Source organism: Oryzias latipes, chromosome 18 (assembly GCF_053564925.1).
Source record: "Oryzias latipes strain Hd-rR chromosome 18, Olatipes_Hd-rR_3.1".
Lineage (NCBI taxonomy): Eukaryota > Metazoa > Chordata > Actinopteri > Beloniformes > Adrianichthyidae > Oryzias > Oryzias latipes.
In genome coordinates this window covers 32973105-32999636 of record NC_136254.1, presented here as the reverse complement: position 1 = coordinate 32999636, position 26532 = coordinate 32973105, and the positions used below count along the sequence as shown (strand labels likewise).

General features: G+C 44.5%; 1 protein-coding gene across 7 annotated transcripts; it reads left to right on the top strand.

Annotated features, from left to right (window-relative positions):
• The first annotated feature begins 955 nt into the window (after positions 1-955).
• LOC101157603 (type II inositol 3,4-bisphosphate 4-phosphatase) lies at positions 956-24588 on the top strand. Of its 7 annotated transcripts, none has more exons than XM_078935815.1 (19): positions 956-1470; positions 3829-3908; positions 7031-7124; positions 7205-7274; positions 7356-7503; positions 9273-9403; positions 9761-9868; positions 9959-10067; positions 10140-10305; positions 10377-10556; positions 10624-10768; positions 10846-11048; positions 11148-11271; positions 12005-12131; positions 12206-12346; positions 19883-19980; positions 20062-20159; positions 22784-22938; positions 24217-24588. In XM_078935815.1, exons 1-19 carry the CDS (start codon positions 1411-1413, stop codon positions 24335-24337), a joined length of 2358 nt encoding a protein of 785 aa, XP_078791941.1. In that variant the 5' UTR covers positions 956-1410; the 3' UTR covers positions 24338-24588. The 7 variants fall into 7 exon arrangements, with proteins under 7 accessions (XP_078791941.1, XP_078791939.1, XP_078791938.1 ...); XM_078935813.1 differs by lacking the exon at positions 24217-24588 and adding an exon at positions 23106-24114; XM_078935812.1 differs by lacking the exons at positions 956-1470; positions 3829-3908; positions 24217-24588 and adding exons at positions 4132-4319; positions 23106-24114.
• Positions 24589-26532: the final 1944 nt, after the last annotated feature.

Sequence of the window (26532 nt, the reverse complement as noted above, 5' to 3'; positions counted from 1 at the left end):
ACACTATCTGTTTTGTGTACATGTCGACAGTTTGACATTTTTGCAACTAACAGGTGTGTTTATAACATTTGAGTGTGTGTGTGGATAGGCTCCGCCCTTTTTTTTTTATTTTATTTTTTTTTACATTTAAACCTTACCATAATGATTAACAACCAGTAAACTTGTTGCTTTATGCTGCTTCATGGTCTTACCCCCCTTCCCCTCCTATTATCACCCTCCTACCCCCCCCTCTCTCTAACGTCCCTCTCTCTTCTTCCCCTCTTTCCTTTTCCGTCCGGTCCAACACCAAAGATTTTCATACATGTTTGAAATTAATAAAGTTTGGCCTCAATTACAAAAGGGGTTTATTCAGACATACCTTTGGTTTGTCTGAAGATTAATAACCCCTCTTGTTAAAGTAAAATATGTCCAACACAAGAGACCCTCAGCTCTCATCTGTCTGCCCAGCTGTTGGACAGGACAAGTTAAAAAAAAAAAACTATGCTTGAAAGACAATAAAATGTATATTTTTTTTAAATCAGAGATCTGACGTGTTTGTGGAGCCTTGGAGTGGCAGGTCAGACTCCTGTCTGCTCCTGGGGGAGGACTGAAGGTCCAGGTTAGGTAAAGTCAGGTTTCCTCCACGGTGGGTGTTTCAGGCCTCAGTGTGGGTTTCCATGGTGACCGGCCTCTGCAGCATCACCGCAGGATCAGGGTCACAGTTTACAGGGCAGACGGGTTGCCGCTCCGACACCAGGAGCGCGTGTGATTGCACCGTTTGGTGTGTGCAAGAGTGTCATTTGTGGCTTTTTCTTCACAGGATTAGCGTTGACATGTACAGCCCAAGCGGCGTTTAATCTCTCTGACACACACACACAGAATGTAAAGGGCTCTGCTAAAAAGGTATTTCCAGGCTCTTCCCTAATCTCCATATTTCCCATGATGCACATGGGCGTGCGTTTTTAATCCGTCAGACCAACAAAAGAGGAGGAGAAACAGACAGACAGTTTGTGTTTGCAGAGGAGGACTGAAGTACGAGTTCTGGATTATTTTCTTTTTCTGGACCGATGGACTTCTCTTCCAATTTTCACTTTCCTGCTGTCTCCATAAACCAGCGTGGAAACGGCGTTTCAGTGACTTTAAGGGTTTGACCCTCTGCAGTTTTGAAGAATTCCACATCTGCAGTGTGAACGATGCATTCAGGAGCAGCTAGGGAAATATGTCTTTGAAACTTTATTCTTGCTTTTATTTTTATTCAGGATTTTGATTTAAATTTGGAAAGAAAGTTTCAAACATTATTTTTGATGAGAAGAAACTGTCCTCTAGAATAAAACAATTATTAATCATTTTGCGGTTGGCTTTTTTTTTAACCATCCATCATTTTCTGTTCATTTTTTGTTCACTTAAAAAGTTGGAGAATAGCAGAAAACCATGATGTCCTGCATCAACTGTTTCCATCTACCAGAAGACAACAGCTCCTCTAGTGGACAGGTAAGGAGCTGCAGCTAGGTAGAAAAGAACAACTAGAAACAGTGAATTATTGAACATTTTGGTACATTTGACAAAGATAACTTTCTGTCTTTGCTCTTTGGATGAATCTGTCTGTAGTAGCTGTATTTTTTTGTGTTTGTTTCTAGATTTTTAAAAGGATTAGTGTCTAATCTCTAAAGCTTCTTGTTTTGTCCAAGAAAGAAATTATTGAGAAAGACGAGCTTAGCGCGTCATGGTGGAAGTGGCGCAAGTGAAGCAACACTTTGTGGACTGAACATCGGAACGTCCTCTTTCTGAGGACTGGAGTCTCAAAATACAGAATCTCCAAATTAGGAGGCGCAAACCTTTTTGACTCATGGGCCACAAAGGGTTCTAAAATCTGATGCGTGGACTGTTTTGGTAAAATCACCTTATTAGAGACAGAAATGTCAAAACTGTGACTTGTGTTCTCATTTTGGAGCCAATGGCTGGAAGTTTCTCAGGGAAAAACAAATTTGGAGGAATGCTGCATTCGTGTGGTGTTTGAATGATTGGAAAAATGACTGTCTGACTCTGAAAACAAAGACAAACATCAGAAAAACACTACAGATATTTTTATATTTTAGTGCATCATCCATTTACTTTGTTTGCTCTGAGTCCTTTTCTATCGTTGTTTAATACTTTAAGCCTTTGGTTATTGCTACGGAAACACAGAGCTTTTAGGATCATTACGGCAGACATTTTTGGCCCGTGACCATTTTGGGAGGACATGAGCGCACGGACCTGTGAGACCGTTGGGAAGAAAAAAAATCTGTGAATGTGAGGTTGGTCCTGGAGTTTGGTGGTTGGATGATGGTTGATGGTGGTTGCTACCATAAGGAATCTTGATAGATGACATCACTGAAATCTCACCTCTTTTAAAAAGTCGGGACACACCTCGACCTGACAGTTGATGGGACACGTCCAGTATCCTTGCAGCAGTAGGTCGCCTACCATCTAAGAGGCCACTCCCCCATCCATGCGCCCTTTTAAACCCTTCTATGAATGTAAAGTCACAGAGAAAACAACAGCTTTTGGGGTCATGTCTGGTCTGAACTCAGACCACTTTCCATAGAGTGAAGACAGACTGTCCGTCTTATGTGACCGATTCCTAGTGGTCACTGCCTAAACTGATTTGATTCTGTTTAGCGTTAATCCAAACAGAAAGCTGTTTGCAAAAATCTGTCAAAACTTAAGAATGTTTTTAATTTCCTTTTCCTCAGTTTTACATCTTCAGTCTTCATTTTGTTTGTTTTTTGGGATCATAGGTTTATCAGTCAAACATCATAAACGACTGTCCATGAGAACAGGGCGGAGTGTGATGTCACCCGAAATGGCTTTGCTTTCAGCTTCAACCTAATTAAGCCAGTTAAGTCACTGTTTTTCCCTGATACGGATGCCACCATGTTGGCAGTGATCAGTCCTAGCCAGTCTGAATCAATGTTTCCATGGTAACCACTCTCCCCAGTCAGGAGCGAGCTTGTTGGAAGGCCACACCCCTACCACTTGAAAGTGGGCTACAAAAAAAAGTCAAACGTTGATATAGGTTGATTGCGCAAACACTTCACTGCAGTAAAGTGCTGCTCATCAACGCAAAGCTGCTTTTCTCTACTTTAGAATCCGCTGGAATCACGTTAATTGCAGACTTGAGCTAAAGCTCTGGCATCAAAGGGTTAATGTGAACATCAGCATGTTCTGCATGTCTGAAGACCATTCAGACATTCAGGCTTTAATATTTCTATAACATTAAGGTTTGATCTGAAGTTCAAAGAACCAGTGTTGACCTGCCGCTGTGGTTTTCCTCCCTCATTCCAAAGCAAACATGGATGCAGTTTCATTCCCAGAGTCTGCATTGATTGATGTTTATCAGCAGGTGCTCCTCTCCCTGTAGCAAAGTTCAGTGAAAGAAAATGACCTTTTCTCTGGAAAACATGTTTGGTTTTTTTTTGGTTTTTGTTGACAAAATTGGAAAATGATTTCTCAGCATAAACAAGATCAACCAGTTCCAGAATCCTGAAGCCATTTCATTCTGGATCTGGATTTGATGGACTTCTGATGAGGACTGTCTTCTGTTCTGTCAGTTTCCTGGAAGGATAAACACCAATAACCAGACCTTATCAGTTTAATGTGGACTCTGTGACCCAGAGGAAGTGAAAGTTTATTCACAAACTGGATTTTTATGGTTCCTGCTGGGGTTCTGGGTGTGACGGCGTATTAAGGTCAAGCTGGCTCTGCCCACAAACCAGATTAAGTTCTGCCGATCTCCCATGTGTCACGTTTGTGGTCGTTTGCTTTACGACACGATGGTGAACTCTCTCTCTTTCCTCCTGCTCCTCGCAGAGAACCTTCCTGGGATTCCCATTCTTCTCCATCAGAGGTTTTTGGAAGTCCAAAGATTCCCAAAGCCCCCCCAGCTTCAGGTAAACGCCTCCAAACTTGTTTCTTCAGGAAGTCCAGAACAGTTTCTGTTTATTCCCTTTTTGAGTATTTTTGTTTACTTCCAAAAAGTCTCTTTTCCATCTGTTAGGAGCAGACAAATGCGTCCTCTTTGTAGTGTTTTCCTCCTGGTCTTGTCTTTGAAGTCAGCGAATGAATTCGGTAGCGGAAGAATTCAGAAATACTGAGCCACTCCGTCCAAACTGACTGGCTGTTGCTAGGTTACCTGCTGCTTGGAAGGAAGTGAAAATGCAACTTGTGGCTCCGCCTCCACAGAGAAAAGCAACGAGCTTCTCTTCCTGTGTAGGCGTCATGACTTCTACAGACAGGACGGGGACAGATGAAGACTCCCGAGGACAGCAGCCTGAAGGTTTGACCATGACACGACTGACGGAGTGAGGACTCTCCTGTAGAGGCAGGGAGGCTCTGGGCTGCGTGTCAGCTGCATGCTGCATGCGGCTGCAGCTGCAGAAGCTGCTGCTGCGTGGGGTTTGCCTGTTTCAACATGTGTTGCGTTTGCTGAAGGTGTGATCCAGTCAGCTCTGTGCAGCTCTGTTTGCTCAGGCTTCACATTTCTGTCCATAGCTGGATGTCTTCATGGTAGGTTCCATGATAGAGTTAAGGAGTCCACATAATGGTCCAGTTTTTGGTTCCAATCAAGACTCCAGCTGTAGTTTCTGACTTTCCATAGTCTCTAACTTTGTCCGTTCTTGTATCAGCTTTGGAAAAACATGTTTCACTCGCTCGGAGTTTCCTAAAACTGTCCTGCAGCTTTTTAGTCCCACCTTTCTCAGACTGACCGATGTCAGTTTCTGCAGAGCTCGATCAGCCGAGGAATCATGGAAACGTCAGGACAGACAAGGACGCGCTGAACGTGGCTTCTTGAACTCCTTTTTCAGCATGGAGTTCACACTGTCGCTATCTGATTCAACGCATGTTCTCACTGTTAAAAGAAGCTCAGTGTGAAATGTGTGAAATGTCAAAGTGGTGCAAATCTGGTGAATCCTGCTCTGGGCTTTTTCTTTCTCTATACTGATATACGATAGTGTAGAATTCTGGCTTTTTGATTGATTTTCTTTATTCATGAACAATTTTCAAACGGTTTGTACTTGTGTGAATTAAAAAGGATGCTACCCATGCTTCACTACCAAATCCAAGTCCCTGATTGGTCAAAGTTCAAGTGCTTTAACTTTCAGTATGCGTTCAGTGGCATTTTGCACAGAGAGCCCGAAAACAGACTTAAAAACTGGTGTAGAAACAAATGGACGTGAGAGTTTAAAGCATGGAAAGGCACATATATGTGCGTTCACATGGACCCGTCAAGTGGTCACTTGAACGTGTTTCCCAGGTGAACGTCAAAAAGTCTTAGAATACTTTTCTGTCTTCTTTAAATAAGAAATATGGTCTTATTGAGAATTCTTATTTTAGAAAAAACTCCTGGTCACTAAGACACATGGCCGGAGCTTCGGGGGGGTTGGGGGGGGTCATTGCCCCACACTCCCCCCCCCCCCCCCCCCCAACTTTTTGTCACAAGCTTCTTTAAGCAAAAATAACAAAATCAACATTTTTAAATGAAATAAAAACATTAACTAAACTTTTAGAAATGCATAATTTTGATGCTATCATTTGTAATGCCCCCCCCCCCCCCCGCTCTGGTGTTTTGCTGCCCTTTGAAAGTCCTCTGCCCTCCTCCTGCCCACCCACATGTAAAATGTTCTAGCAGAGATTATGTTGTTGTTGATAAGATTATTTTTCTTGCATAGCAAAAATAAGACATTTTTCCTTAAAGGGGGGACTTTTTACTTGGTAGTGTAACACATTTAATTGATCTTTGTCCGGTGACGTTTGAAAAACTGAGAATAGTTGGGAGTTTTCAAATGAGAAGTATCCAGATTTGTTGAAGAGTTTTTGTGTTACGTTGATGAGGAGGAGCCATCATCATACAAACACGAGCTTAGATCATGCTGGTCTGAAACTCTAGATCGTCTTCAAATAGAAAGCCCTCGTTGTCTAACTTAAGCTAACAGTCGTTGCTTCACATGAAACTGAGATCATCTGCAAACAGTGTAAAGTCCATCAGTTAACGGCGAGGAGCAGAACTGACACGCACCAACACACGTGTGCATCTCAGACACAACAAGCCTCAGAGCATGTTTGAAATGGAAGTCTCCTGTAGGTAGAATGAAAACGCGATATAGAGTTTCTGTCAGAGTGAAACTTCAGCCTCTCCTGACTTTTAAGGTGCGACGGATAAATGCAAAAGTAAAATCGTCACTAAAACTGGTATTCTCTAGATATAATAATAATAAACATGAATCCGCCGTCTGAACTTTATTAGCAGCATCCTCGTGACATTAGACAGCCAGTTGCTGAATATTCTGCATAATTATTATGGTCTGTGCCAATAAATCCATATGTGGAGTAAAGACTTCTGGTTTTTGTCCGTTAAATGCAGATTTCTTTTTCTGACTCTTCTTCTGTTTCCTGCTTTCTGCCAACAGAAACTTTCCAAATCCTTTAGTTTTTTGTAAACTTTGATAGCTTGAGGCTTTCATTTTACGGCACAGTTGCTTTAGATGTTCGACACGTGATCGAGCGAAATGAGATGAATAAGTTGGGAGTGGTGGAGAGAAGCCAGGAGTTTTTCAAAATAAAACTTCCTTCAGAGTGGGATTATAACTAACATGTAAAAAATGTCATGTTTTGTTGTTTTTGGATCTGGATCCCGCAGACCGGTACGGTTCGGGGGTGGAAACCACTGTAGAGGCACATTGGTGGTGCTGGTGGGCATGGTGCTGCTAGTCAGCCGGCTAGGATGTATTGATTAGTGCATTTGTGACCTGATAACTGGAGATAAGCAACAAGCTTTCAAACATTTTCATGACATGTTCTTTTTTAAGTGTTTTTCTTTTCATACTGGAAACAAAAGCGATGATGTCACTTCCTGGCTCCCCATCTTTAGTTTACTTCCTGTCCCACTTCAAGAATGCTTTGATCTCAGTTTGTGTTATGTTTGCAGGAGAGAGGTTGAAAGTGTCTCACAGACTGAGCTCTTAATGTGAAACTGGAACAATCTGACACATCATTTTGGTTCGATTTTCATTAGAATGGCAGACGGAGGGAATGAGGTCGGGGAGGTAAAGGTGTCCCATCTGCAGATGGAGGAGGAGGGGGAGGACCAAGCCCCACCTGAACACAAGGTTGAGAAGACTTAATCCCATGTTTCACGTTTGGTGGACACAAAGAAGCTATGGTTTTGTTTGTGTTGTCCTTTGTTCAGTGTCCTGCGCTGTGCGACGCCCTCCATGGCTCCATCCAAGACAAAGAAAACAGTCCCATGATGAGAGCCGGTGAGGCCCACTCGTCGGATGAGGTGCTGAGTTTTCACGGACGGACTTCCTGTCCTCACGGGTTCTCCCGTTTGTGTGCAGTTCTGTGCGCTCAGGTCTGTAAGCTGTACAGGTTTCAGACGGACGACCGCCGATGGCTGCTGGTGAAAGAGCAGATGTCAGAGACGCCGCTGTCCTTCTCTGTACCCAAACAGCTACTGAGCGCGCTCGTTCAGGAGCTCACAAGCAGGTTGGTTGGTGTGGAGGGGTTGGGAAAAGCGGGAAGGATCTGAGGTCAAGCAGCAAAAGGAAAACAATGCTAAAGAGAAACTCCACCTTGAAGTCTGCAGGTTTTAGGTCTTATGAGATCCAGATCCAAATGTCAAATGTCTCTGGATGACGTTTCTCTGATACCAGAGACAGACGTCAATGCTACAGCAATCAAAGCAGGTCAAGACTTCCTCGTTCATCACTTCTATAGCATCTCATTAGTCAGACTCAGATGCTTAACCTTCACTATGTTCTTCCAGAGCTGAATTTCACCGATTTTACCAGAGAAGCTCTTTCATGAAACGGCTCAGAAATATAAGGAAACACAGTTATTTGTATTTTTTTTTATCAACAAACCTGTAATCTGGAGTTAAAGAGGAAGAACGTCTTCAATGTAAAAGCCCAGATGAGGACCGGCTGCTAATGCTAGGTCTAGATTGTAGACTACAGCTCCTGTGTGGGCCGAGTTCTCAACCAGTTACTTAAAAATATAAAAGGTTTTGTAAAGTTTTAGATGTCCGATAAACCACAAACTGAGGGTTCATGTCGTAGTTCACATCTTTACATCGTTTTTGTGACTTTCACTGATAAAATCTGTCAGATAACACAAGAAAAGCTGCAACTTGTTGACTTGGTTTTGTTTTAAAAAGTGGAGCGTTGGCTCTAAATGTGGATGCTAGTGGTTCTTCACTGGAACAGCGATTCACTTAGAAATGAATAAATGAATGAAGCTGTATTTATGAAAACTTCACAATAAAAGAAATTCAGAGGAGTTCAAAATTTGAAAGTTCAAAATTAGGCCAATAAAGGCTAATAAAGAAAAACAAAAAAATTACAAAAAGCAGCCAGCCATTAAATACATAAAAGATAAATAAGAATGTAATCAAATGAATAAAAGAAAAGAAAATGCCACCGACTACTGAGCATTAAAAGCCATTCTAAAAAGGCAAATGCTGCTTTCTGCCCTCCAGGGGGCGCTGTACTTAGAATTGGAATTCTTGGAATTAGTTTATTTCCAGCAATTTAGGAGTTGCTTGAAACAAAACCGCCCTTTTGTTCTTAATGCAACTTCTTTTTTTACACAGTTTTCATAATCAGGTTCTTCTATTCAGTTATTTAAACTTCACCAGTCCATGTGCAGATTGTTGAACAAATCTCTAACTTTTAATAACGTCAAACAATAAAGATGACGTGCTTATTGATTAACATAATAAAACATTCAGTTTTTTCAGGAATCATTATTACGTTTCACACATCAAGTATCAAAATAAAGTGTTTATTGAAAAGAAAACATGTCCACTTGTTTCTCCAATATATTGATTTTTTTCAAAGACCTTTGAAGTCTCCGTATTTATTCCAATAGCTCTGAACGTTTCACATTCAGTAGTCGCTGGGCTTTTTTTGGTTGGATCGTTTTTCACAATAATTTCACAGAAACTAAGTATAAAGACGCTGAGCACAAACAGATGAAGGTTGCCATAGATCTGCTCATGAGATTGAACAGCAGAGCTTTAGCTCCAGCGTTGTCTTTCTTTCAACTGCGTAACTCTTCAACCAAATTACGCATTTAAGCTAAATCCTGCTGATTTTTTCATATTTACTTGCTTTTAATTAAAATTCACGTTAAATTTCATGGAAAATTACGTTTTAAGGGGAAGCTAACTGCTGAGCACAAATGTGTCTGCGTTGACCCGGAACCGGAAGATGCTATGTGAGGTCATGTGATCAAGACTGGGTTTTTCCTTTCAGAGTCCTGGATCTGAGGGAACTCGGGCAGCTTTTGCCCCACTGGGACGGGCTACGCTGTGATGTCATCAGCCTCTGCAACCATCTGATTGGCTGTTACCAGGAAACTCTGACTGAGATCGGAAAACTCTCAGGTGAAGTCCGTTCATTGTGTACAAAGTTTTAGATTAAAGAGGAGAAAGACTAAAGCTTGAACTTAAGCTGCGGGGCAACAATCGCCTCCACCTCACTGGCTGTGGATTTGGTCTCCAAGTGATGAATCCACACATTTCAGACTTTCCAAGGTCAAGAAATCCATTGGAATTACACTGTTGAGAAAGTCTTTCAAGTACTTTATTAAAATGTATTAAAATGGGAATAATTTCCAGCACTGATGGATTATTTCCACCATAGTTTTTCTCCTGTTAAAATGTGAAGTCCCTTCATTCCTGGAATATGACACCATTAATGTCCTTTCTTGATTCATCTGGAACATTTTCTTTTCAAAACAGCCTCTTCTTGTTTCAAGTCCAGCCTCAGTAAATCTGACAGACACCTTCAGTTTGTTCCAACCAACCTTCATTCCCAGAGAATGGAGGTCACCAGCTCAGGAAGTGCAGGTAGATCCAGGAAGTGCTCCTATTTTCAGCCTTCACAGCCTTCCTCTGGTTTTTCTGTTTTTGGTTGAGCTGACGGCTGATCTTCTCCAGGTGTTTGGTATGAGGTCATCACGTTTGGCGCTCCAGCTGACCACCATTACGGCTTCAAGCATGGAGGGCTGAAGAGGCTAGTCAGTAAGCACAGTCGCCACAGGAACAGGTATCCTCCACAGATGGTTGTTGGTTTGATCCCTTCCAGGATCTTTGGGACTGACCTCCTGTCCCTCTGCAGATCTACCTCCTATTCCCGGGATGAAAGCTTCAGAGCCAGGGACCTGCTGGTCAGCGTCTCCCACCTGCAGCCTCTGATCTTCGGGCTGGCAGAGGAGCTGCTCTCCATCTCCCTGGAGCCCAGAGCCTCAGAGCTGTTGCAGGTCCTGGACGGCCTTTCCCAGCAGGTGAGGAATCAGCAAAACCTCAGGAGACGACAGTCATTCACACACACGATTCTGTGTCTGCTCCCAATCAGGTTAATCGGTTTGTCCACGCTCTGAAAGATGAGTTGGTCAAAAGCGCCCTGCTGGCCATCCACTGTGAGCGGGCCTCCCACTGCAGTGGCAGCCACGCCCACAGCAACGGGCTGCTGTGTGAGGGGTCCCCACCTGATCCAGAGGGTCGGCCGGAGGTGGAGTACAACGAGGAGGACTGGGTAAGTCTGAGCACTCGTGAGCCGTTTTGGACGAGTGTTGCAGTTTTTCACGTGCGTGTTTGCGTAGGACCTCACGTGGACCAACGTGGCCAAAAGCCTGAACTGCATCATTGCCATGGTTGACCGCTTGCTGGGACGGGAGCCCCATCTACAGGAGCAGCCGCCAGCGGAGCGGCAGGACAACTCAGAAGACTCAAAATCCTACAATACCGGTGGGACATCCGCTCAAGTTTTGGACTCAGGGTTTTCTGGATGGAGGTGTAGAGGCCGTGTGAATTTTGCTTTCCAGCGTCTCCCTGCTCCTCCTCTGAGTTCTCTTGGCAGGAGCAGCTGCTCCCACTGGTGATCACCCTCAGAGATTGTGTGCGCGAGGCGGTGGCGAAGGCTCGGACCGCCATGACCTTCGTGGTCCTGCAGGAGGCGGTGGGTGCCACCATGACTCATGGACCTGCAAAGATGCTGCACAGACGGCATGCCGTCTTCAGTCAGGCGGTAACGAAGCCTTCCTCCCTTCTCCTCAGTGATTTCTTTTATCAAATGTGTTTTTCTTGAAGGTTTGTAGAGTAACAGAGAGTTCTGTCTGTGTCGCAGCTGTCGGCGGTGGTGTGTGGCTTCGTGTTGAAGCTGTATGGCGGTCTAGAGGATCCTGAGTTTCAGCGGCAGCTTCTCTCTGTGGGAATCCTGGTTCAGTTTGAAGGCCTGCTGAGCACCTACGGTACTCAACATGGTTTACGTTGATTTTTAACCAGTGGCTCTCTAGAGTACCATGGTCAGGTGTTTCATGGAAAATGACCCAAACCACTAAATAGAATGCTGTTGTCGAGTGTCTGTTGTGTAGTAAAGTGAGTAACAAAGTAATGTAAAACTCCGTGTGAGTGACGCTGCAGCCGATGGATGATAATACACAATGAGACAACAGATTTACTGCTGTCATCTACGGGTGGCAGAGACAGAAGCGAGAGACGGACAGATGCAACTCCAATCAGGGTCCTGGACAAGGTTCTGACCCAGTTGAAGTCTCAAGTATGAGTAGTGGACAGAAGAAAAAAGACAGTGAGTTTGAGGGGATAAAGCCACAGCGACCTTTCCTCTGGATTTGTTTTCATCGCAGATGCAACAGCATCAAGTCCGTTAGGTTGGTATGTGGTGACGGCGCCGTGGTGCCAAACAAACTTAAATGCCAAACGGAACAGTTGTCCCTTCTTTAGAAACAGATTTTTTTATTTTACACAGAGAGAAAATAGCAATTTTCTTTTAAAATATCCCAAAAAACTTAACGAGAGGACCCTTAACTTTTCCAAATCTTGTCAACCATTTATGCGTTTAAAGCATTTGCAGTGGATCCTGAAGTGGACAAAAGCAGCTTTGCACTGAAATGCTACACTTTGAGTTTTTCTAAAGTCAAATTTCAAAGAGTTGAAGTCGTCTGTGGTGCGTTTGTGTGTCAGGTGAGGAGGTAGGGATGCTAGAGGACATGGAAGTGGGCGTGGCCGACCTGAGGAGCGTGGTTTTCAAAGTCACGGAGGCTAAAACGGACCAGCTGAAGGATCTGCTGCCGATTCTCAGAGGAACATGGTGAGTACAAAGAAAGTTGCTGTTCAGGCTCGTGGATTTACCCTTCAGCATAGAATGTGATCTCGTCCAACCAGGGGATGTTTTGTGGTCGAAGTCCCGTTGCCGCCGGAAACCTTCAGTTCGTTGCTGGAGGAACTAAAAGCTGGATGTTTGATACGAGTTGAATCCATTCTGTTCAACATTGGAATCAACCAGCAACAGAGTGTGGCTGAGAGGTAAACGAACACCGATATTTGACACGAAGAAAACCCAAACCTGATTCCCAGCCGAACCCTGAGTTCCAGTTTCTGTTTTGAGGGATGACATAATTAATGCTGTCATTTTTCTAAATAAGTCACAAAAAGGTCCTGGGTGCGGCGCGAGCAGTCGCAGCGGCCCCTTGCTCTCTCAGTGCGCGTGTCTGTGTTTATTTTCGTTTTGCTTATCTTATTTTTTATATTTCTTATTCCTTTTTTGTTCTATCGATGCTTTTTGATGCTACAACGAAACACAAGTACAGTCGACAGAGACTGCTGGAAATTAGAAACAGCAAAATATGTGATGTTTTGGACACTAAACCAGAGATGCTGGAAGAGCTGGGATTACTACGCCAGCCAGAAACCTCTACACGGAACTCACCAGCCGCGCCCACCCCAGGAAGGTCGCACCGAAAACGGTGCGCAAGGACAAGGAAGAGGGGACATCGTGGAGGTATCAAAGCCCGACTGGCAGCTAACCCAACTCGTCCAGCCATACCATCTATACTTCTGGCTAACGTGAGGTCCCTGGACAGCAAGATGGATGATGTTCGTCTACTCCGATCAGCAAACCGGACAACGAGTAACTGCTGTGTGTTCATCTTCACGGAAACATGGCTAAACAACATTCCCGACTCTGCCATGCAACTGGAACAACTAACGTGCTATCGGGCGGACAGAGACATCGTAGACGGAGGAAAAACACGCGGCGGCGGGGTCTGTGTTTACATTCTTGACGCATGGTGCCGGGACGCTCAGCTGGTGAGCAAACACTGTTCACCGCGGGCGGAGTTCATGATCCTGAAGTGTCGTCCTTTCTACCTGCCGAGGGAGTTCACTGCGATTTTATTACTGGCAGTATACATCCCCCCGACAACCAACAAAATAAATGAACTATTCCAGGCCATTGGTGAACAACAAACAGCACATCCAGATGGCTTCATCATTCTCGCCGGAAACTTCAACCACGCTGATCTCAAAACAGTCCTACCAAAATTTCATCAGCATGTGCACTTTCCAACAAGAGGAAACAACATACTGGACCTTGTTTACACTCCTCACAAAAAAGCTTACAGAGCAACCCCCCTCCCCCACATCGGAACATCAGACCACCTCAGTGTCATGCTAACGCCTGCATACAGACAAAGGGTGAAACTTGCAAAACCTGTCTTGAAGAAAATAAGAGTGTGGCCAGAGAGTGCATCCTCTGCCCTTCAGGACTGCTTTGAAACAACAGACTGGGAAATGTTTAAACAAACTGCCACCTACAACAACTTGACAGACATCGAGGAGTACACAGACACAGTAACCTCCTACATCACAAAGTGCATCGATGATGTGACACACACAAAAAGCATCATCATTCGAGCCAACCAGAAGCCCTGGCTGACAGGGGAAGTCAAAGGGCTACTGAGAGCCAGAGACAAGGCCTTCAGAGCAGGGGATGAAGCTGGCCTAAGAACAGCAAGAGCCAACCTGTCCCGGGGCATCAGGAAAGCAAAAAAGGACTATATGCACAAAGTCTCTTCCCACTTCAACGACAGCAGAGATGCACGGAGCCTGTGGCAGGGCATCCAGGCCATCACAGACTACAAGCCTGCACCGCAGAGCTGTGAGAACACCCCCCTTCTCAACAACCTGAACAGCTTCTTTTCACGCTTTGAAGGACTAAACAGCACACACCCACAGAAAACGCCCCCTTCCCCCCAGGATCAAACTCTGCACCTGACAACTGCCAGCGTGAAGAGGACACTCTCCACCATCAACCCACGGAAAGCAGCGGGTCCAGACAATATCCCAGGCCGTGTGCTGAAGGACTGCGCAGAAGAGCTAAAGGATGTCTTCACAGACATCTTTAACATCTCCTTGGAGCAAGCCATCGTCCCATCATGCTTCAAAGCTACAACTATCATCCCTGTGCCAAAGAAACCATCACCATCCTGCTTCAATGACTACCGCCCCATAGCACTAACGTCCATCATCATGAAGTGCTTTGAACGGCTAGTCATGTCACACATCAAATCCACCCTTCCCCCCACCCTGGACCCCCTTCAGTTTGCATACCGACCCAAACGATCGACAGAGGACGCCATTTGTTCTGCTCTCCATCCAGCTCTCACCCACTTAGGCTACGTTCACACTGCAGGCTGAAACGACCCAATTCCGAATTTTTTGCCCCTAAGCGGCCCAATTCCGATCTTTTCATGACAGTCTGAATGACACAGATCCGATCTTTTCAATTGTGACCCAGGCCCTGTGGATTTGCCGTCCTGATTCCGAATTGTAGCCGTTCTTTTCAATTGCGACTGCCGTCTGACCGGCCAGGCGACTTGATTCCGAACTGTACGTCATCGACACGCAACAAACGTCATCATTTTGCGTTGAAGTAGGCGGAAACGAGAACGTAAACATCAACCATGGTGGACGACGCTGCTGAGACCCGTCAGTGGAAGGGAAGGGAGGTCACTGATTGGATTAATATTTGGGCTGATCGCTCTTTTCAGGCCAAACTCCAGGGCTCTGATCGCAACTGGGCGGTTTTTGAAAAAAATTCCAGCTAAATGGCAGAGCGTGGTGTTGAACCTTTCCCGCGATGACTTTCTTTCTCCCCTTTCGACCGTGGTCAGAAGCGCGGGGGACCCGAGGCGATCCTCCTCCTCCTCCCTGTTCTGATCCTTAGATTCTCCAGAACGGGTTAATAAAGAGTCCATAGCATTTATTTTGGGGGAAACCTTCTTTTATTACCGTCCTCCGTAACACACAACATGAATGCGCGCCCACACTGCCCCCCCCCCCCTATTCTCTATCGTGGCACGCGCTTGCACACATACACACACGCGGGGGCGCGGCCCCAACACATACACATTCCTCTTCCACTACAGTGGGTACAGACGATCCCGACTCCATTGCCTTCTTAAAATGAGAAGATTGTAATTGTGCTGCTCCTTTGTGAAAATAAATTTAATATTACAAAAAGAGCTCCGCTTTTCACAACACTGTTGTTGACATCCATTGTTAAGGTCTGCTCCGCAAACAACAAGTGACGTCGTTCACCGTTGAGTATTCTTCTGGCTTCTGCGCATGCGGGTCTCGTTTGGGTCGTGTCACAGTCACACTGGAGATCACAAAAGTTCGGATTTACTTGGAAATGTGAACGGTCTAGCAAACAATTCGGATTTTTTCAAAAAATCCGAATTGAGCATTAAGCCCTGCAGTGTGAACGTAGCCATAGACAAAAAGGACGCATATGTGAGAATGCTGTTCATAGACTTCAGCTCCGCATTTAACACAATAATACCACAGCAACTCATTTGTAAAATGGACAAGCCGGGTGTTAACACCCCCATCTGCAACTGGCTGACTTCCTCAGCCAAAGACCACAAACAGCACGAGCCGGCAACAACACCTCAAACACAATCATTCACAACACCGGGGCACCCCAAGGCTGTGTGCTTAGTCCGCTGCTCTTCACCCTGCTGACACATGACTGCACAACAACCCACAGCACAAACCACCTTGTGAAATTTGCAGACGACACAACCCTGGTGGGTCTCATCACCAAGGGCGATGAGACCAACTACAGGGAAGAGGTGGATCTGCTGACAAAATGGTGCAGAGACAATAACCTACTACTAAATGTCGGCAAGACAAAGGAGATTGTTGTCAACTTCCAGAGGGGCAACACTCAACACCTGCCACTGATAATTGATGGTACTGCTGTGGAGAGAGTGAGCAGCACAAAATTCCTGGGGGTACACATCAGTGAGGACCTCTCCTGGACCGCCCACACCAGTGGCGGTTTTTGATATGGGCGATGTGGGCGGTCGCCCAGGGCGGCACTTCATAGGCGTTACAATGTACTACTATATTCAAAGAGGCAACTTTGCGCTTTTAATTTGAAATTGCTTCAGCTGCCGACACTTAACACTTTAAATTTGACACATCAGACTCTTAAGAATGTCTTAATCCTGTTTCCTCTTCACACTTATGGTGCAAAAAAAAAAAAGATGAAATAACTCAGAGTGAAACAACGTAAAACAGGCACATGAAAAAGAATTAGGCAGAACAAACACCCGTGCTCAACCAAATTTCGACAAAAGCAGGCAATGGGGATTATATCCCACAATTACTTGCTCCGACACAGCAGACCCGACGCGCACGTGACCACCGCCCTCTGCTGCAAGATGCTTGCGGCCACACCTCTTTGCGGTAGTCTTTGGAACATAAGTCAAAAAACTCGAGAGGGGGGCGCAACTCGCCGGTAGCTGGCTGAATCACACTAACAGGTGATTGGGAGTCTTTTTCTATCTGACCATCAACTCTGAGCCGCAGCTGCGCCTCCCGTCATAGAGACGGAGCCGCGTGTGTAAGAGGGAAGGGGAGGGGGAGGGGTTGTTACGGGGGGAGAAGGGAGGAAACACCCAGGCGCAGAGAGCGAGAGGAGGCAGGAGGTTGCAGGGGAACGGGGGCTTTAATAAACAAAACTAAGGACACAAAACCAAAACCACTGCAGACGGCAGGCTAGAAACTCGAAACACTAAACACTCGAAACGGGGAGAGCAGACTAACATACTGACTAACATACTATGGACCAGCCCAGGAGGAAGGGAATGACAAGTCTTATATACATACAGACAACCGAGACACAGGTGAACACAATCAGGAAGGATGGGGAACCAAAGTAAAACTCACAACAAAAACGAAACAGGAAAACCTACAAAATAAGACAGGAAGTTAAACTCAAAACATGCCAGAACAAAAAGGAAACAAACTACAAGGGCAGAGAAACAGAAACCGTAACAGGGGTGGTGAGCGCAGACCATTTTTTATGGATTGAGTTTTTTTGGAGGGTTTCTACTGTTGGTGTTGCACAAATTTAGGGAAATGCCAAATATTTTTGGAGTAATCCCACTGATGAGTTCTATGATTTAGTCTTTAATGTTTTATAAGACCTAAACATATTAATCACAATAAGTTTTATTTTTTAGATCTAATCCCTCTGATATGTTTCACAAAGATACACACAGGACGTCACACATTAAGAAATTATTGCTAAAAATGAAGCAGGAGTCCAGCTCTAAAAAAATGCTCTAAAAAATGATAAAAGAGCAAAAAAAACGGAAATATTTGATTTGTTATTTCTTATTAATATTTCCAGGCTTTCTTTGTTTTTTTGTCCTGCAGCATGTTCATATTTGTATAATTTTGACAGAATATATTTATATGGAGAGAAAAATATTACAAGTTATCTAAGGTTTAACTTGTGTTCCTGTTTTTATTCATATTTATGTTCAAAAAGTTCAGTTTAAAAGGTTTAAAAGTTTAGCTTTAGTGTGTTCAGTAAATGAACCGGCCCAAACCTTAAGCGTGTTTTTAACTGTGTGACTGAGTTTGACCCCCCTGTAATACGAGTCTAGAAAATTCATGCATTTTTTGTGTAAAATGGCTAAATAGAAGATAGGGAACACAACAGGATGTTGTCAAATTTTGTATGTGTGCGGGGGGGGGGCTGTGGGGTTACTCGCCCAGGGAGTAAGTTCGTGTAGAACCGCCACTGGCCCACACCACATCATTGGCAAAGAAAGGTCAACAACGTCTCTACTTCCTGCGGAAACTAAAAAGATCAGGTGCTTCACCAGCCATCATGACCACATTCTACAGAGGAACCATCGAGAGCATCCTCTCCAGCTGCATCACTGTGTGGGGGGGCAGCTGTACACACAGCAACAGGAAAGCCCTGCAGCGCATAGTCAACACAGCCAGGAGAATCATTGGAACACCACTCCCCTCCCTGCAGGAATTATACATCACCCGCCTCACCCGCAAAGCACTAACAATAATCAAGGACACACACCACCCTGCACACAACCCGTTCAGCCTTCTGCCCTCGGGGAGGAGGTACAGGACTAGACTCAGAAACAGTTTCACTCACCAGGCCATCAGGATGCTAAACACCCTCTCCCCTCTCCACCTACCCACCACCCATATCCCCCCATGAACAGTGCTCAAACGAACCCCCCCCCCCCCCCCGCTGCCTTGAGACACTGCCATAAGTGCACTCGCACTTTTATAGCAAATTGCCTATGTTGTATATTGTAAATTGTATCTTTTTCTTTCTTTTTACTTATTCATCTTATTTTAAACGTATACTTTGTTTTTATTTTTCTTCTCCTGAACAGACGAGAGAGTAAGAAACGGAATTTCGATTCATTGTATGTGATGCACATGTGAAGAATTGACAATAAAGTTGACTTTGATTTTGTAAAGCAAATGTTTAGTAATGTAACAAAAACCTGAAAAAGAACAAATATTTAAGCCCCTCCCCCCTCCTCTTTGCTGTCTCCAGATCTACAGAATAAAGTCAGATATTTCACAGCACACATGTATTCATACTGGAAAAAATACACCTTTTTATTTCATTATGAAACATTTGAGCAAAATATCTAAACGTGTTATGCATCTTTTTATTTTGGTAACCTCAGAAACAACCCCTTTTTCAAAATAAAAGCTTATAGAATGCAGTTTTCACATCAGCTCAGAAGAATCCCTGTTTAGAAGTGATAGTGAGGGCAGTTAAAGAACTTCACTTTGCATCAACTATTCTGACAAAAAACAGGAAGTTTCTTCTTCTCTGTGTTCTCGAGTGCGAAGACGTAAACAGGAAATTGATGGGGGCGGGGTGGGGTCTTCAGCAGTTTGCCTCTGACTCACTTGTTTCAAGCTATTCTAAATATTTGATGCTTTCTATACACGGGAGAGGTGTGTGTATGTGTGTGTGTGGGGGGGGGGGGGGGGGTGAACCTGGTCCATCCTGGAGTCCACCCCAGATCATGACCATCAGTGCATAGACGGATTGGCACCCCCTCCACTCTGTGGTTGGCTAAATATGTTCGCACTTAAGAGAACTGCACCAGTTAGTTTAGAACGAATTGACCTTTGACCTCTTGAGAAACAGCTTTCTTGTTTGATCTGCACCTGGGTTCAGGTGAGCCTCCGGAGAGGACAAGCAAAGTGGACTAACTGTGAAAATGAAGTTTTTAGCACCCCCTTGTGGTTAGAGGGAGTTATGAAAATGAGGACTTGAGTATTTTTAAAATAAAATGAAATTTAGCTACAGTTTTTAAAATACAAAATCTATTGAAAATGAATAGATGATTAAAAAATATTTAAATAATCTGAATTCATCCATTTATTTCAAGCTGACTTCTTAAGAAATCCGATTATTCTCACTAGTTGGGGTTGAGGCTCATGTTAAAGACAGAAAAGATTTAGACCTTTAAAAGTCTTCCGTCTTCAGTGCGCATCGTAATCAGTAAATTATTTTTTATAGTCTGAGGCATTACATGTAAATTTATGTTGTGTTTAAGTCAAACAGCAACACTTCTAAAGGAGCTTTTAGGCAAAAATCTCTTTGATTCTGTTTTGTGTCTGCGGTTAATGAAACAACCTCTTCAGTCTGAACTCTTATTTTCATTTTCTAGTCCTGCAGAAATGACTGTGGCTGTTTTCTGACAGGTTTGGAGACAGTTCACTGCAGGAGAGTGTGAATCTGCAGAGCTGCGAGCGTCTCAGAGCTTACTGCGACGCATTGAGGGACGCTCTGCCTCATACGGGTAAGGCCAGTGTTTCTGAGATTCAGAAAAGAGAGAAAACCTCCGGTTCTACCGCTTGACTGCAGCAGCTTCTCTCCTCAGCTGGTATCCAGTCGCTGTCAGAGTCTTTGTCGTCTCTGGATCGGAGCCTGGAGGCCAAGAAACGGAAGAACGTGGAGGTTCTGTGGATCGCAGCGTCGGTCAGTGATGCTGCAGGCCTTAATCAAGGATTCAAGTTTATTGTTTATTGCCATTTTCACTGAACAGGAGGAGCAGTTTCACAGAATAGGAATTTGCTCCAGTGCTAATGTGCGTCATAAAACAATTAAGAATAGGAAAAATGAACAACAGTAAACTAAATAAAATAAAATAAAATGAGAATGGTCAGAACAATAAATAGAAATGAATTGTGCAAACAGTGCAAACTGAGGATGATCAAGGTGCAGGTAGTAGACTGGTGACTGGACAAATAGGTGAAAAGGTTTGAGGGGGGAGGAGTTAAAAAGTGTTCTTGAGTCTGACTGCAGAAGGAAAGAAACTGTTCTTATGTCTCGAGGTTCTGGTCCTGATGGACCTTAGCCTCCTGCCTGAAGGGAGGCGTTCAAGTAAATGTCCAGGGTGAGAAGAGTCTGCAGGGAGGCTGCAGAAGGCTCCAGGTTGTTGATGCTGCACCACGACACCAGCTGGTCCACCTCCCTCCTGTAGGCAGACTCATCATCGTTAGAGATGAGCCCAATGAGGGTGGTGTCATCTGCAAACTTGATCAGTTTAACAGAGTCATGGCTGGAGGTGCAGCAGTTGGTGAACAGGGAGAAGAGCAGAGGAGAAAGTACACAGTCCTGTGGAGATCCTGTGCTGATAGATTGGGTGGTGGAGACATTCTTCCCCAGCCGCACACACTGCCTCCGGTCCGTTGGGATTTCATTGATCCACCAGCAGGTGGAGTCAGGCACTTTGAGCTGGAGGAGCTTTTCCTGGAGCAGAGAGGGGAGGATGGTGTTGAACGCTGAGCTGAAGTTCACGAACAGGATCCTAGCAAAGGTTCCCAGGGAGTCCAGATGCTGGAGGGTGAAGTGTAGGGCCAGGTTGATAGCGTCGCCTACAGAGCCAACAGGTCTGTAGGCGACGCTATCAACCTGCAGAGGGTCCAGTAGGGGGGAAGTGAAGGACTTGTGGTGGGGGGGAAGACCAGGCGCTCGAATGACTTCATGACTACAGACGTAAGTGCCACAGGCCTGTAGTTGTTATGCGGGGCTTCTTGGGGACAGGGACTATGGTGGCCAGCTTGAAGCAGGCCGGGATGCGGCAGGACTTCAGGGAGGTGTTACAAATGTCTGTGAAGACGGCTGCCAGTTCGCCTGCACACGACTGCCCTTATGGAGCGCGCTCCTCGCATGCAGCCTTCCTCTTGTGCTACGTTCACACCGAGCTCGGAAATGGACGTTCAAGCGACCACTTCCAATGAAAAGTCAATGTAAACATGTGTATATGTGTGTTTCACACTTCCACGTTCAAAACTCTCATGGACATGCGTCGCTACGCAAGTTTCCAAGTTTTCTGGGCTCTAAGTAGAAAACATGCGGCCGTTGAACGCACATTGAAAGTTAAACTAGTTGAACTTTGACGTATGGATGGCGTCTCTTTCAATTCACGGAAATACCAAGTGTTTGAAAATTGATCATGGAGGATAAATTACTGTTCGCGGTTTGTGCCTGGCTGGAATTTTATGACACTAAATCCTTCATGTATCGGAATAGAGCTGTGAAAAGAAAATGTCTGGAGCAAAGTTCACCAGAGTTGCCCCGCCTCGTCATTTTACACCAAGACCCGTGCAACTAGAAGGACTAACGACTTGAGTGTAGTAGCGTGAGGACACCATATCCATCCATCATAATGTGTGTAACTTCCATTATCCTTAGGAATACTTCACCATGTACTTATCAAACACACAACAATGGTACGTTCCATTTACGTGGTTCTATGAGCCTTAAGGGAACAGCATGACACATCTGTACGCCCCTTGAGAGGCCGCCGCTCCTCTCTATGACCCTCCGCAGAGCCAATCCAAAAACCCACAGACCCTAAGCGGTTCAACCCCTCATTCAGGAGGATGTGACTGAGGCTTTACCTTAGTCTGCAATGGCTGCAGCTCATGTTGAAGCCATGATGGCTGATCCTCATGGAAGGCTTGTCTAGCAGGTTCATCTTTGGTGAAGTCATTTTTAGTGTTAAAAAGGTTCTCAATGTACTTCCTGTGAGAGAAACATTTAATCTTTAAAATACTCATCCTTTGTAATGAACACACACAAAAATGTATTTACTTTCATGAACCTTTTTTTTTGTAAAACCTGGATTAAGTGTTTTACATAAAGTACTACCATGGGAAATTGTTTTAAAATAAAAGCACTGAAAGAAACGAGTTTATTCTGCAGATTTAAGAAGAGTTTCTGCAGGAAAACCGTATTTGTATGTTTAGGACGCCCTCTTGGCTTATTCTTGAAGATTTTTATTACAGTCATCCCAATCCTTTCCTGATCTCAGTTCGACCCTGGTGTAACCTTTTAACACCAGAGCTTTAGCTCCAGCAGTGACATTCTTTCAACTACCGTAATTACAATGAACACGACTCCAACAGATTCTGAAGCACAGAAAGTGGATTTGACTGACGTGAAGTGGTGCAAATCTGCACAAAACCACGTCAGAATCTGTTGGAGCTCAAGCCGTCGTAAAGAATTCACATGAAATGAGGATTTTAACTAAACCCTCTGACATATCCTGATGGTTTGTGGAGTTTGGGGTTAGTCAGTATGTGTTTTTTATGCAGGTGTGTCGCTCGGTGAACGGTGTGCGTCTGACGAGCTGTAAGAGCGCGAAGGACCGCACGGCGATGTCGGTGACTCTGGAGCAGTGTCAGATCCTGAGAGAGCACCACTCCCTCAGCCAGCAGCACTTCAGCACCTCCCTGGACTGCATGAGGAGGTGGGTCTCTGTTTCTGCTCGTGTGCCTCCATCCTCCTCCTCCTCTTCGTTGTCTGCATCCTTTGCTTCGTCCTCCCGTTCCTTCAGTTTGATGTTTGGCTTTCTTTCTTCATTTGTTTCCTTTCTCTGTCTCCTCGTTTCTCACTTGCATGCATACGCTCCTCCAGATCTCGTCTGTCCTGGGGGCAGATGCTGGGCTGCTACGCCCACTCAGGGTTCACTCTTTCTGGCTTAGATCCGGGCGAGCAGCCCTCTGGTCTCCAGGGCTCCTGGCCGCCTCTGTGTTTGGCCCCCAAGGCGCCCAGACGGCACCTTTACCCGGTGGCCTTCCTCCTGGTGACCTCCCACTTGCTGGTTCTTTGGCTCATCTTCAGCTTGGTGATTCTGCTGGCTAAATACCAGTAGACTGGAGACACTGGACCTTACCGATGACACTGATGTTTGTGCGACTGACAAGAGCTCAAGAGTTCAACCAGCAACCCTCTGGTTGAAGGACAACTGCCAGCTGCTTGAGGAACAACTAGACGAATGTCCTTATTAGAAAACTTCAGTGAGCTTCGGGTTTACTTCTACACAAAAAGATGAAAATGACCATGTGGGACCTTCCAGGGATACACGGGTGTAAAAACTCTCTATAGGTCCTTTACTGTGACCACCAAAGGACCAACATGGAGGGAGAAAAGGAAAAGAAATTCCAGCTCATGCAAAGTTACAGCTAGCGGTTAGGAATTTCTCCATCCAATCAAATCAGAATCGGATGTTGCATCCTGGTCCGGGATCGGATATTTATTTTATTCTGAGTGGGAGGGGCCATTCGGTCCAGTTCTCATATACAGTCAATTGTCAACATTTTAGATGATGATGGTGAACATTGTAACCAGAGACAACTCATCTTATTTTGTTCACATGCTGCCCCAGTGAAACCATAACTTATTTAATCTAGAATATTTAAAAAAAAAAACAGAATTCTACATTTGATGTGATAAATGTGAGTAAAACTCTGATTTTGCTTTTTTTTGCAACATTTCTTCCCATTTGTTTCTTCTCTTTGCTTATTTTCCATATTTGTTCTTCTGTTGTTCTCTAAACCTCCAACGCTTTTTCGGCAAATCTGGTCATGACTTAAAGTTTAGACAACTTTTTACAAACATTAAAAATGTTCATCATTGGATACATACAAAGAAGCAGTCTCTTTATTATTTTAAGCCATTTTCTTTAGAGTTCGTTAAAGTTTGTGTCTCAAAAACTGTGTATTTGTGCGATGCTGCCTGTGTGCAGGAACGGCTGCAGGATGGATAACGTGCAGAAGAATGTGGGCAACCGGAGGTTTGCATTCAGCGCCGTTCAGCTCCTCACCTTCCCCAAACTCTACAGGCCTCCAGACGGCAGCTACGGATGATTTTGCAGACTTTTGCGTCATGATATCACTTTAATTTATTTATTTACCACATTTTTAAGTTCTGTACAGTAAGAAAGACAATCACCGCCGTAGAAATAGGAAAACATCATGAAACAAAGACAGAAAAACAATCCGATTAGAATAATAAAAGCAACAATGCTATAAAAACACAAAAATAAAAGTATACTTACAGAAGATAAATGTTTGACCGAGTCTGAAAGCCAGTAAAGTGAAGCTTTAAAACTTGAAAATGTGGAGTTTGCTTCATAAGCTATAGGTGGAGCTACTGGAAATGCTCCATCACCTCAGGATTTGAGTCCAGTTTGAGAAAATGTTGATCCTGAAAAGATGATTAGAAAACCCTAAACTTCTGCCTGGATCGTTTGGCTGCAGAAGCTCGTATAGGTATGATGGAGCCAGACCATTTGGAGCTGGAAAAACCAAAAAAAAAATTAAACTGCAACATAAAGTAACTGGAAGCCGAAAAAAACCCTCAGCTGTTGAGTGTGGAGTCACACAACTTGAAAATGTACAATGAGCACATGGAGGTGTCCTGAACTGATCCAACCAAAGTTCACTCACAGAACAATGACACCAAACTGGGCTAGCAAGGCTGGTAGAAGACATCCCACACTGTTTCAGCAGCTGATGGACGGTAGCATCTCACGGACGGATCCAGAAACAATTGCAATGGGAAACATCCCAGCTAGAGCCTCACAAACCATGAACTAAAAAACCACCAGGCTCCAACTATCTGGACTGCAAATAGACAGAACCAACGGTTAACTGCTGACAAAGTGGAAAATTCTAAAAAAATTCCAACAAATCTCAAAAAGGTTCGAGTCCTTTCCAAATTCTGCCAATAGCCTGCCTCTGGTATGTGGAGCTCTTGACAGCTGAGGTGAGTTATGGGGCATATTAATCAAAACATGTGACGTTCATAGAAAAGAAGTGCTTAGAATGTTCCAGGAGTTGAAAGAGAAAGCAGACAAACCAACCTCTGTATTGCCTAGACTGGTAACCAGAATTTATGACTCACTTCATCACTCATTGATCCAGGAGTTATTGTTCTTGAACTTAACACCAAGATTCTTCTTTGATAACTAGCCAAAACTGTGAAAGGTGAATTTGAAGGCCAACTCAGCCAAGCGCATAAATCTTCAATAGTTGCATCAACCGATTCCCATCAAATGTTATGCTAAGGTGAGGCCTTAATTGCATGTACCCCTATGGGTGTTGCAGGTTTTTGGGTTGTCCAGTCCGTGAAGGGTCCAAGAAAGGAGTGGCATCTTAAGGGGAGTGCAGATGTGTCTTGCAGTTCCCTTGTAGGTTATTTGAGCACCTCAAGGGACATCATGAAATTTGCTATGCGTGTGGTCAGTGGATTGTGATGTATTTCTGAGGATAATGGAAGTTGCACGCCCTCATGACGTACCGTTGATGGTGTCATACAGTGTCCTAACACCACCTACACTTACTAGTCCAGGGGTGTCAAACTCATTTTCACTGAGGGCCACATCAGCATCGTGGCTGTCCTCAAAGGGTCGGATATAACTTATACATGTATCTAAATGTAATGAAAAATAAATAATAAAAATAAATAAATGAATTATCTCATTTGTAAAAGTCAGGCTGGGAACAAGGGGCACAGCCCTTTAGGGGCCCTTAGGATTTAGGGGTTGAAAATCATACAAGTACCTTGACTTTTCATTGGCAAAATGTAACCATAAAGAAGTAACCAGGAAGGCTACAGCTGTCCTCGGAAGTAGAGCAGGTTTAAGGAAGTCATTCTAAAAACAAGAGCCAGGCTGCAGACAGAAATATGGTTAGGTTGATATGTGCAACCAAAAAAATTTAGCCTTGAACGCACCTAAAATATATCTAGTTAATGAGCGACCTTAGTCGCCTTTCAGGCAGACTACTCTAGCAGTGTTTTACTCGGTTACTCCCCTAGGGCGGTTCAGTTAATCAACTCACCTGTTCAGCGTCCTATTTAAGTCCAGGTGTGCAAGTTGTTCATTCTCTCCCTTTACCGCAAGTGCTGCGTTCGTCGCCCCACCCTCCTCCCCGGCTTTCACCTGTGAGCTCCGTTTGGGGTAGTTATATTACCCTAACGTTTTATGGAAATCTTATCTCATAGAATTGTACGGAGCCTTATGCCAAACGAAGAATGTGAAATTAAATATTTTCTATTG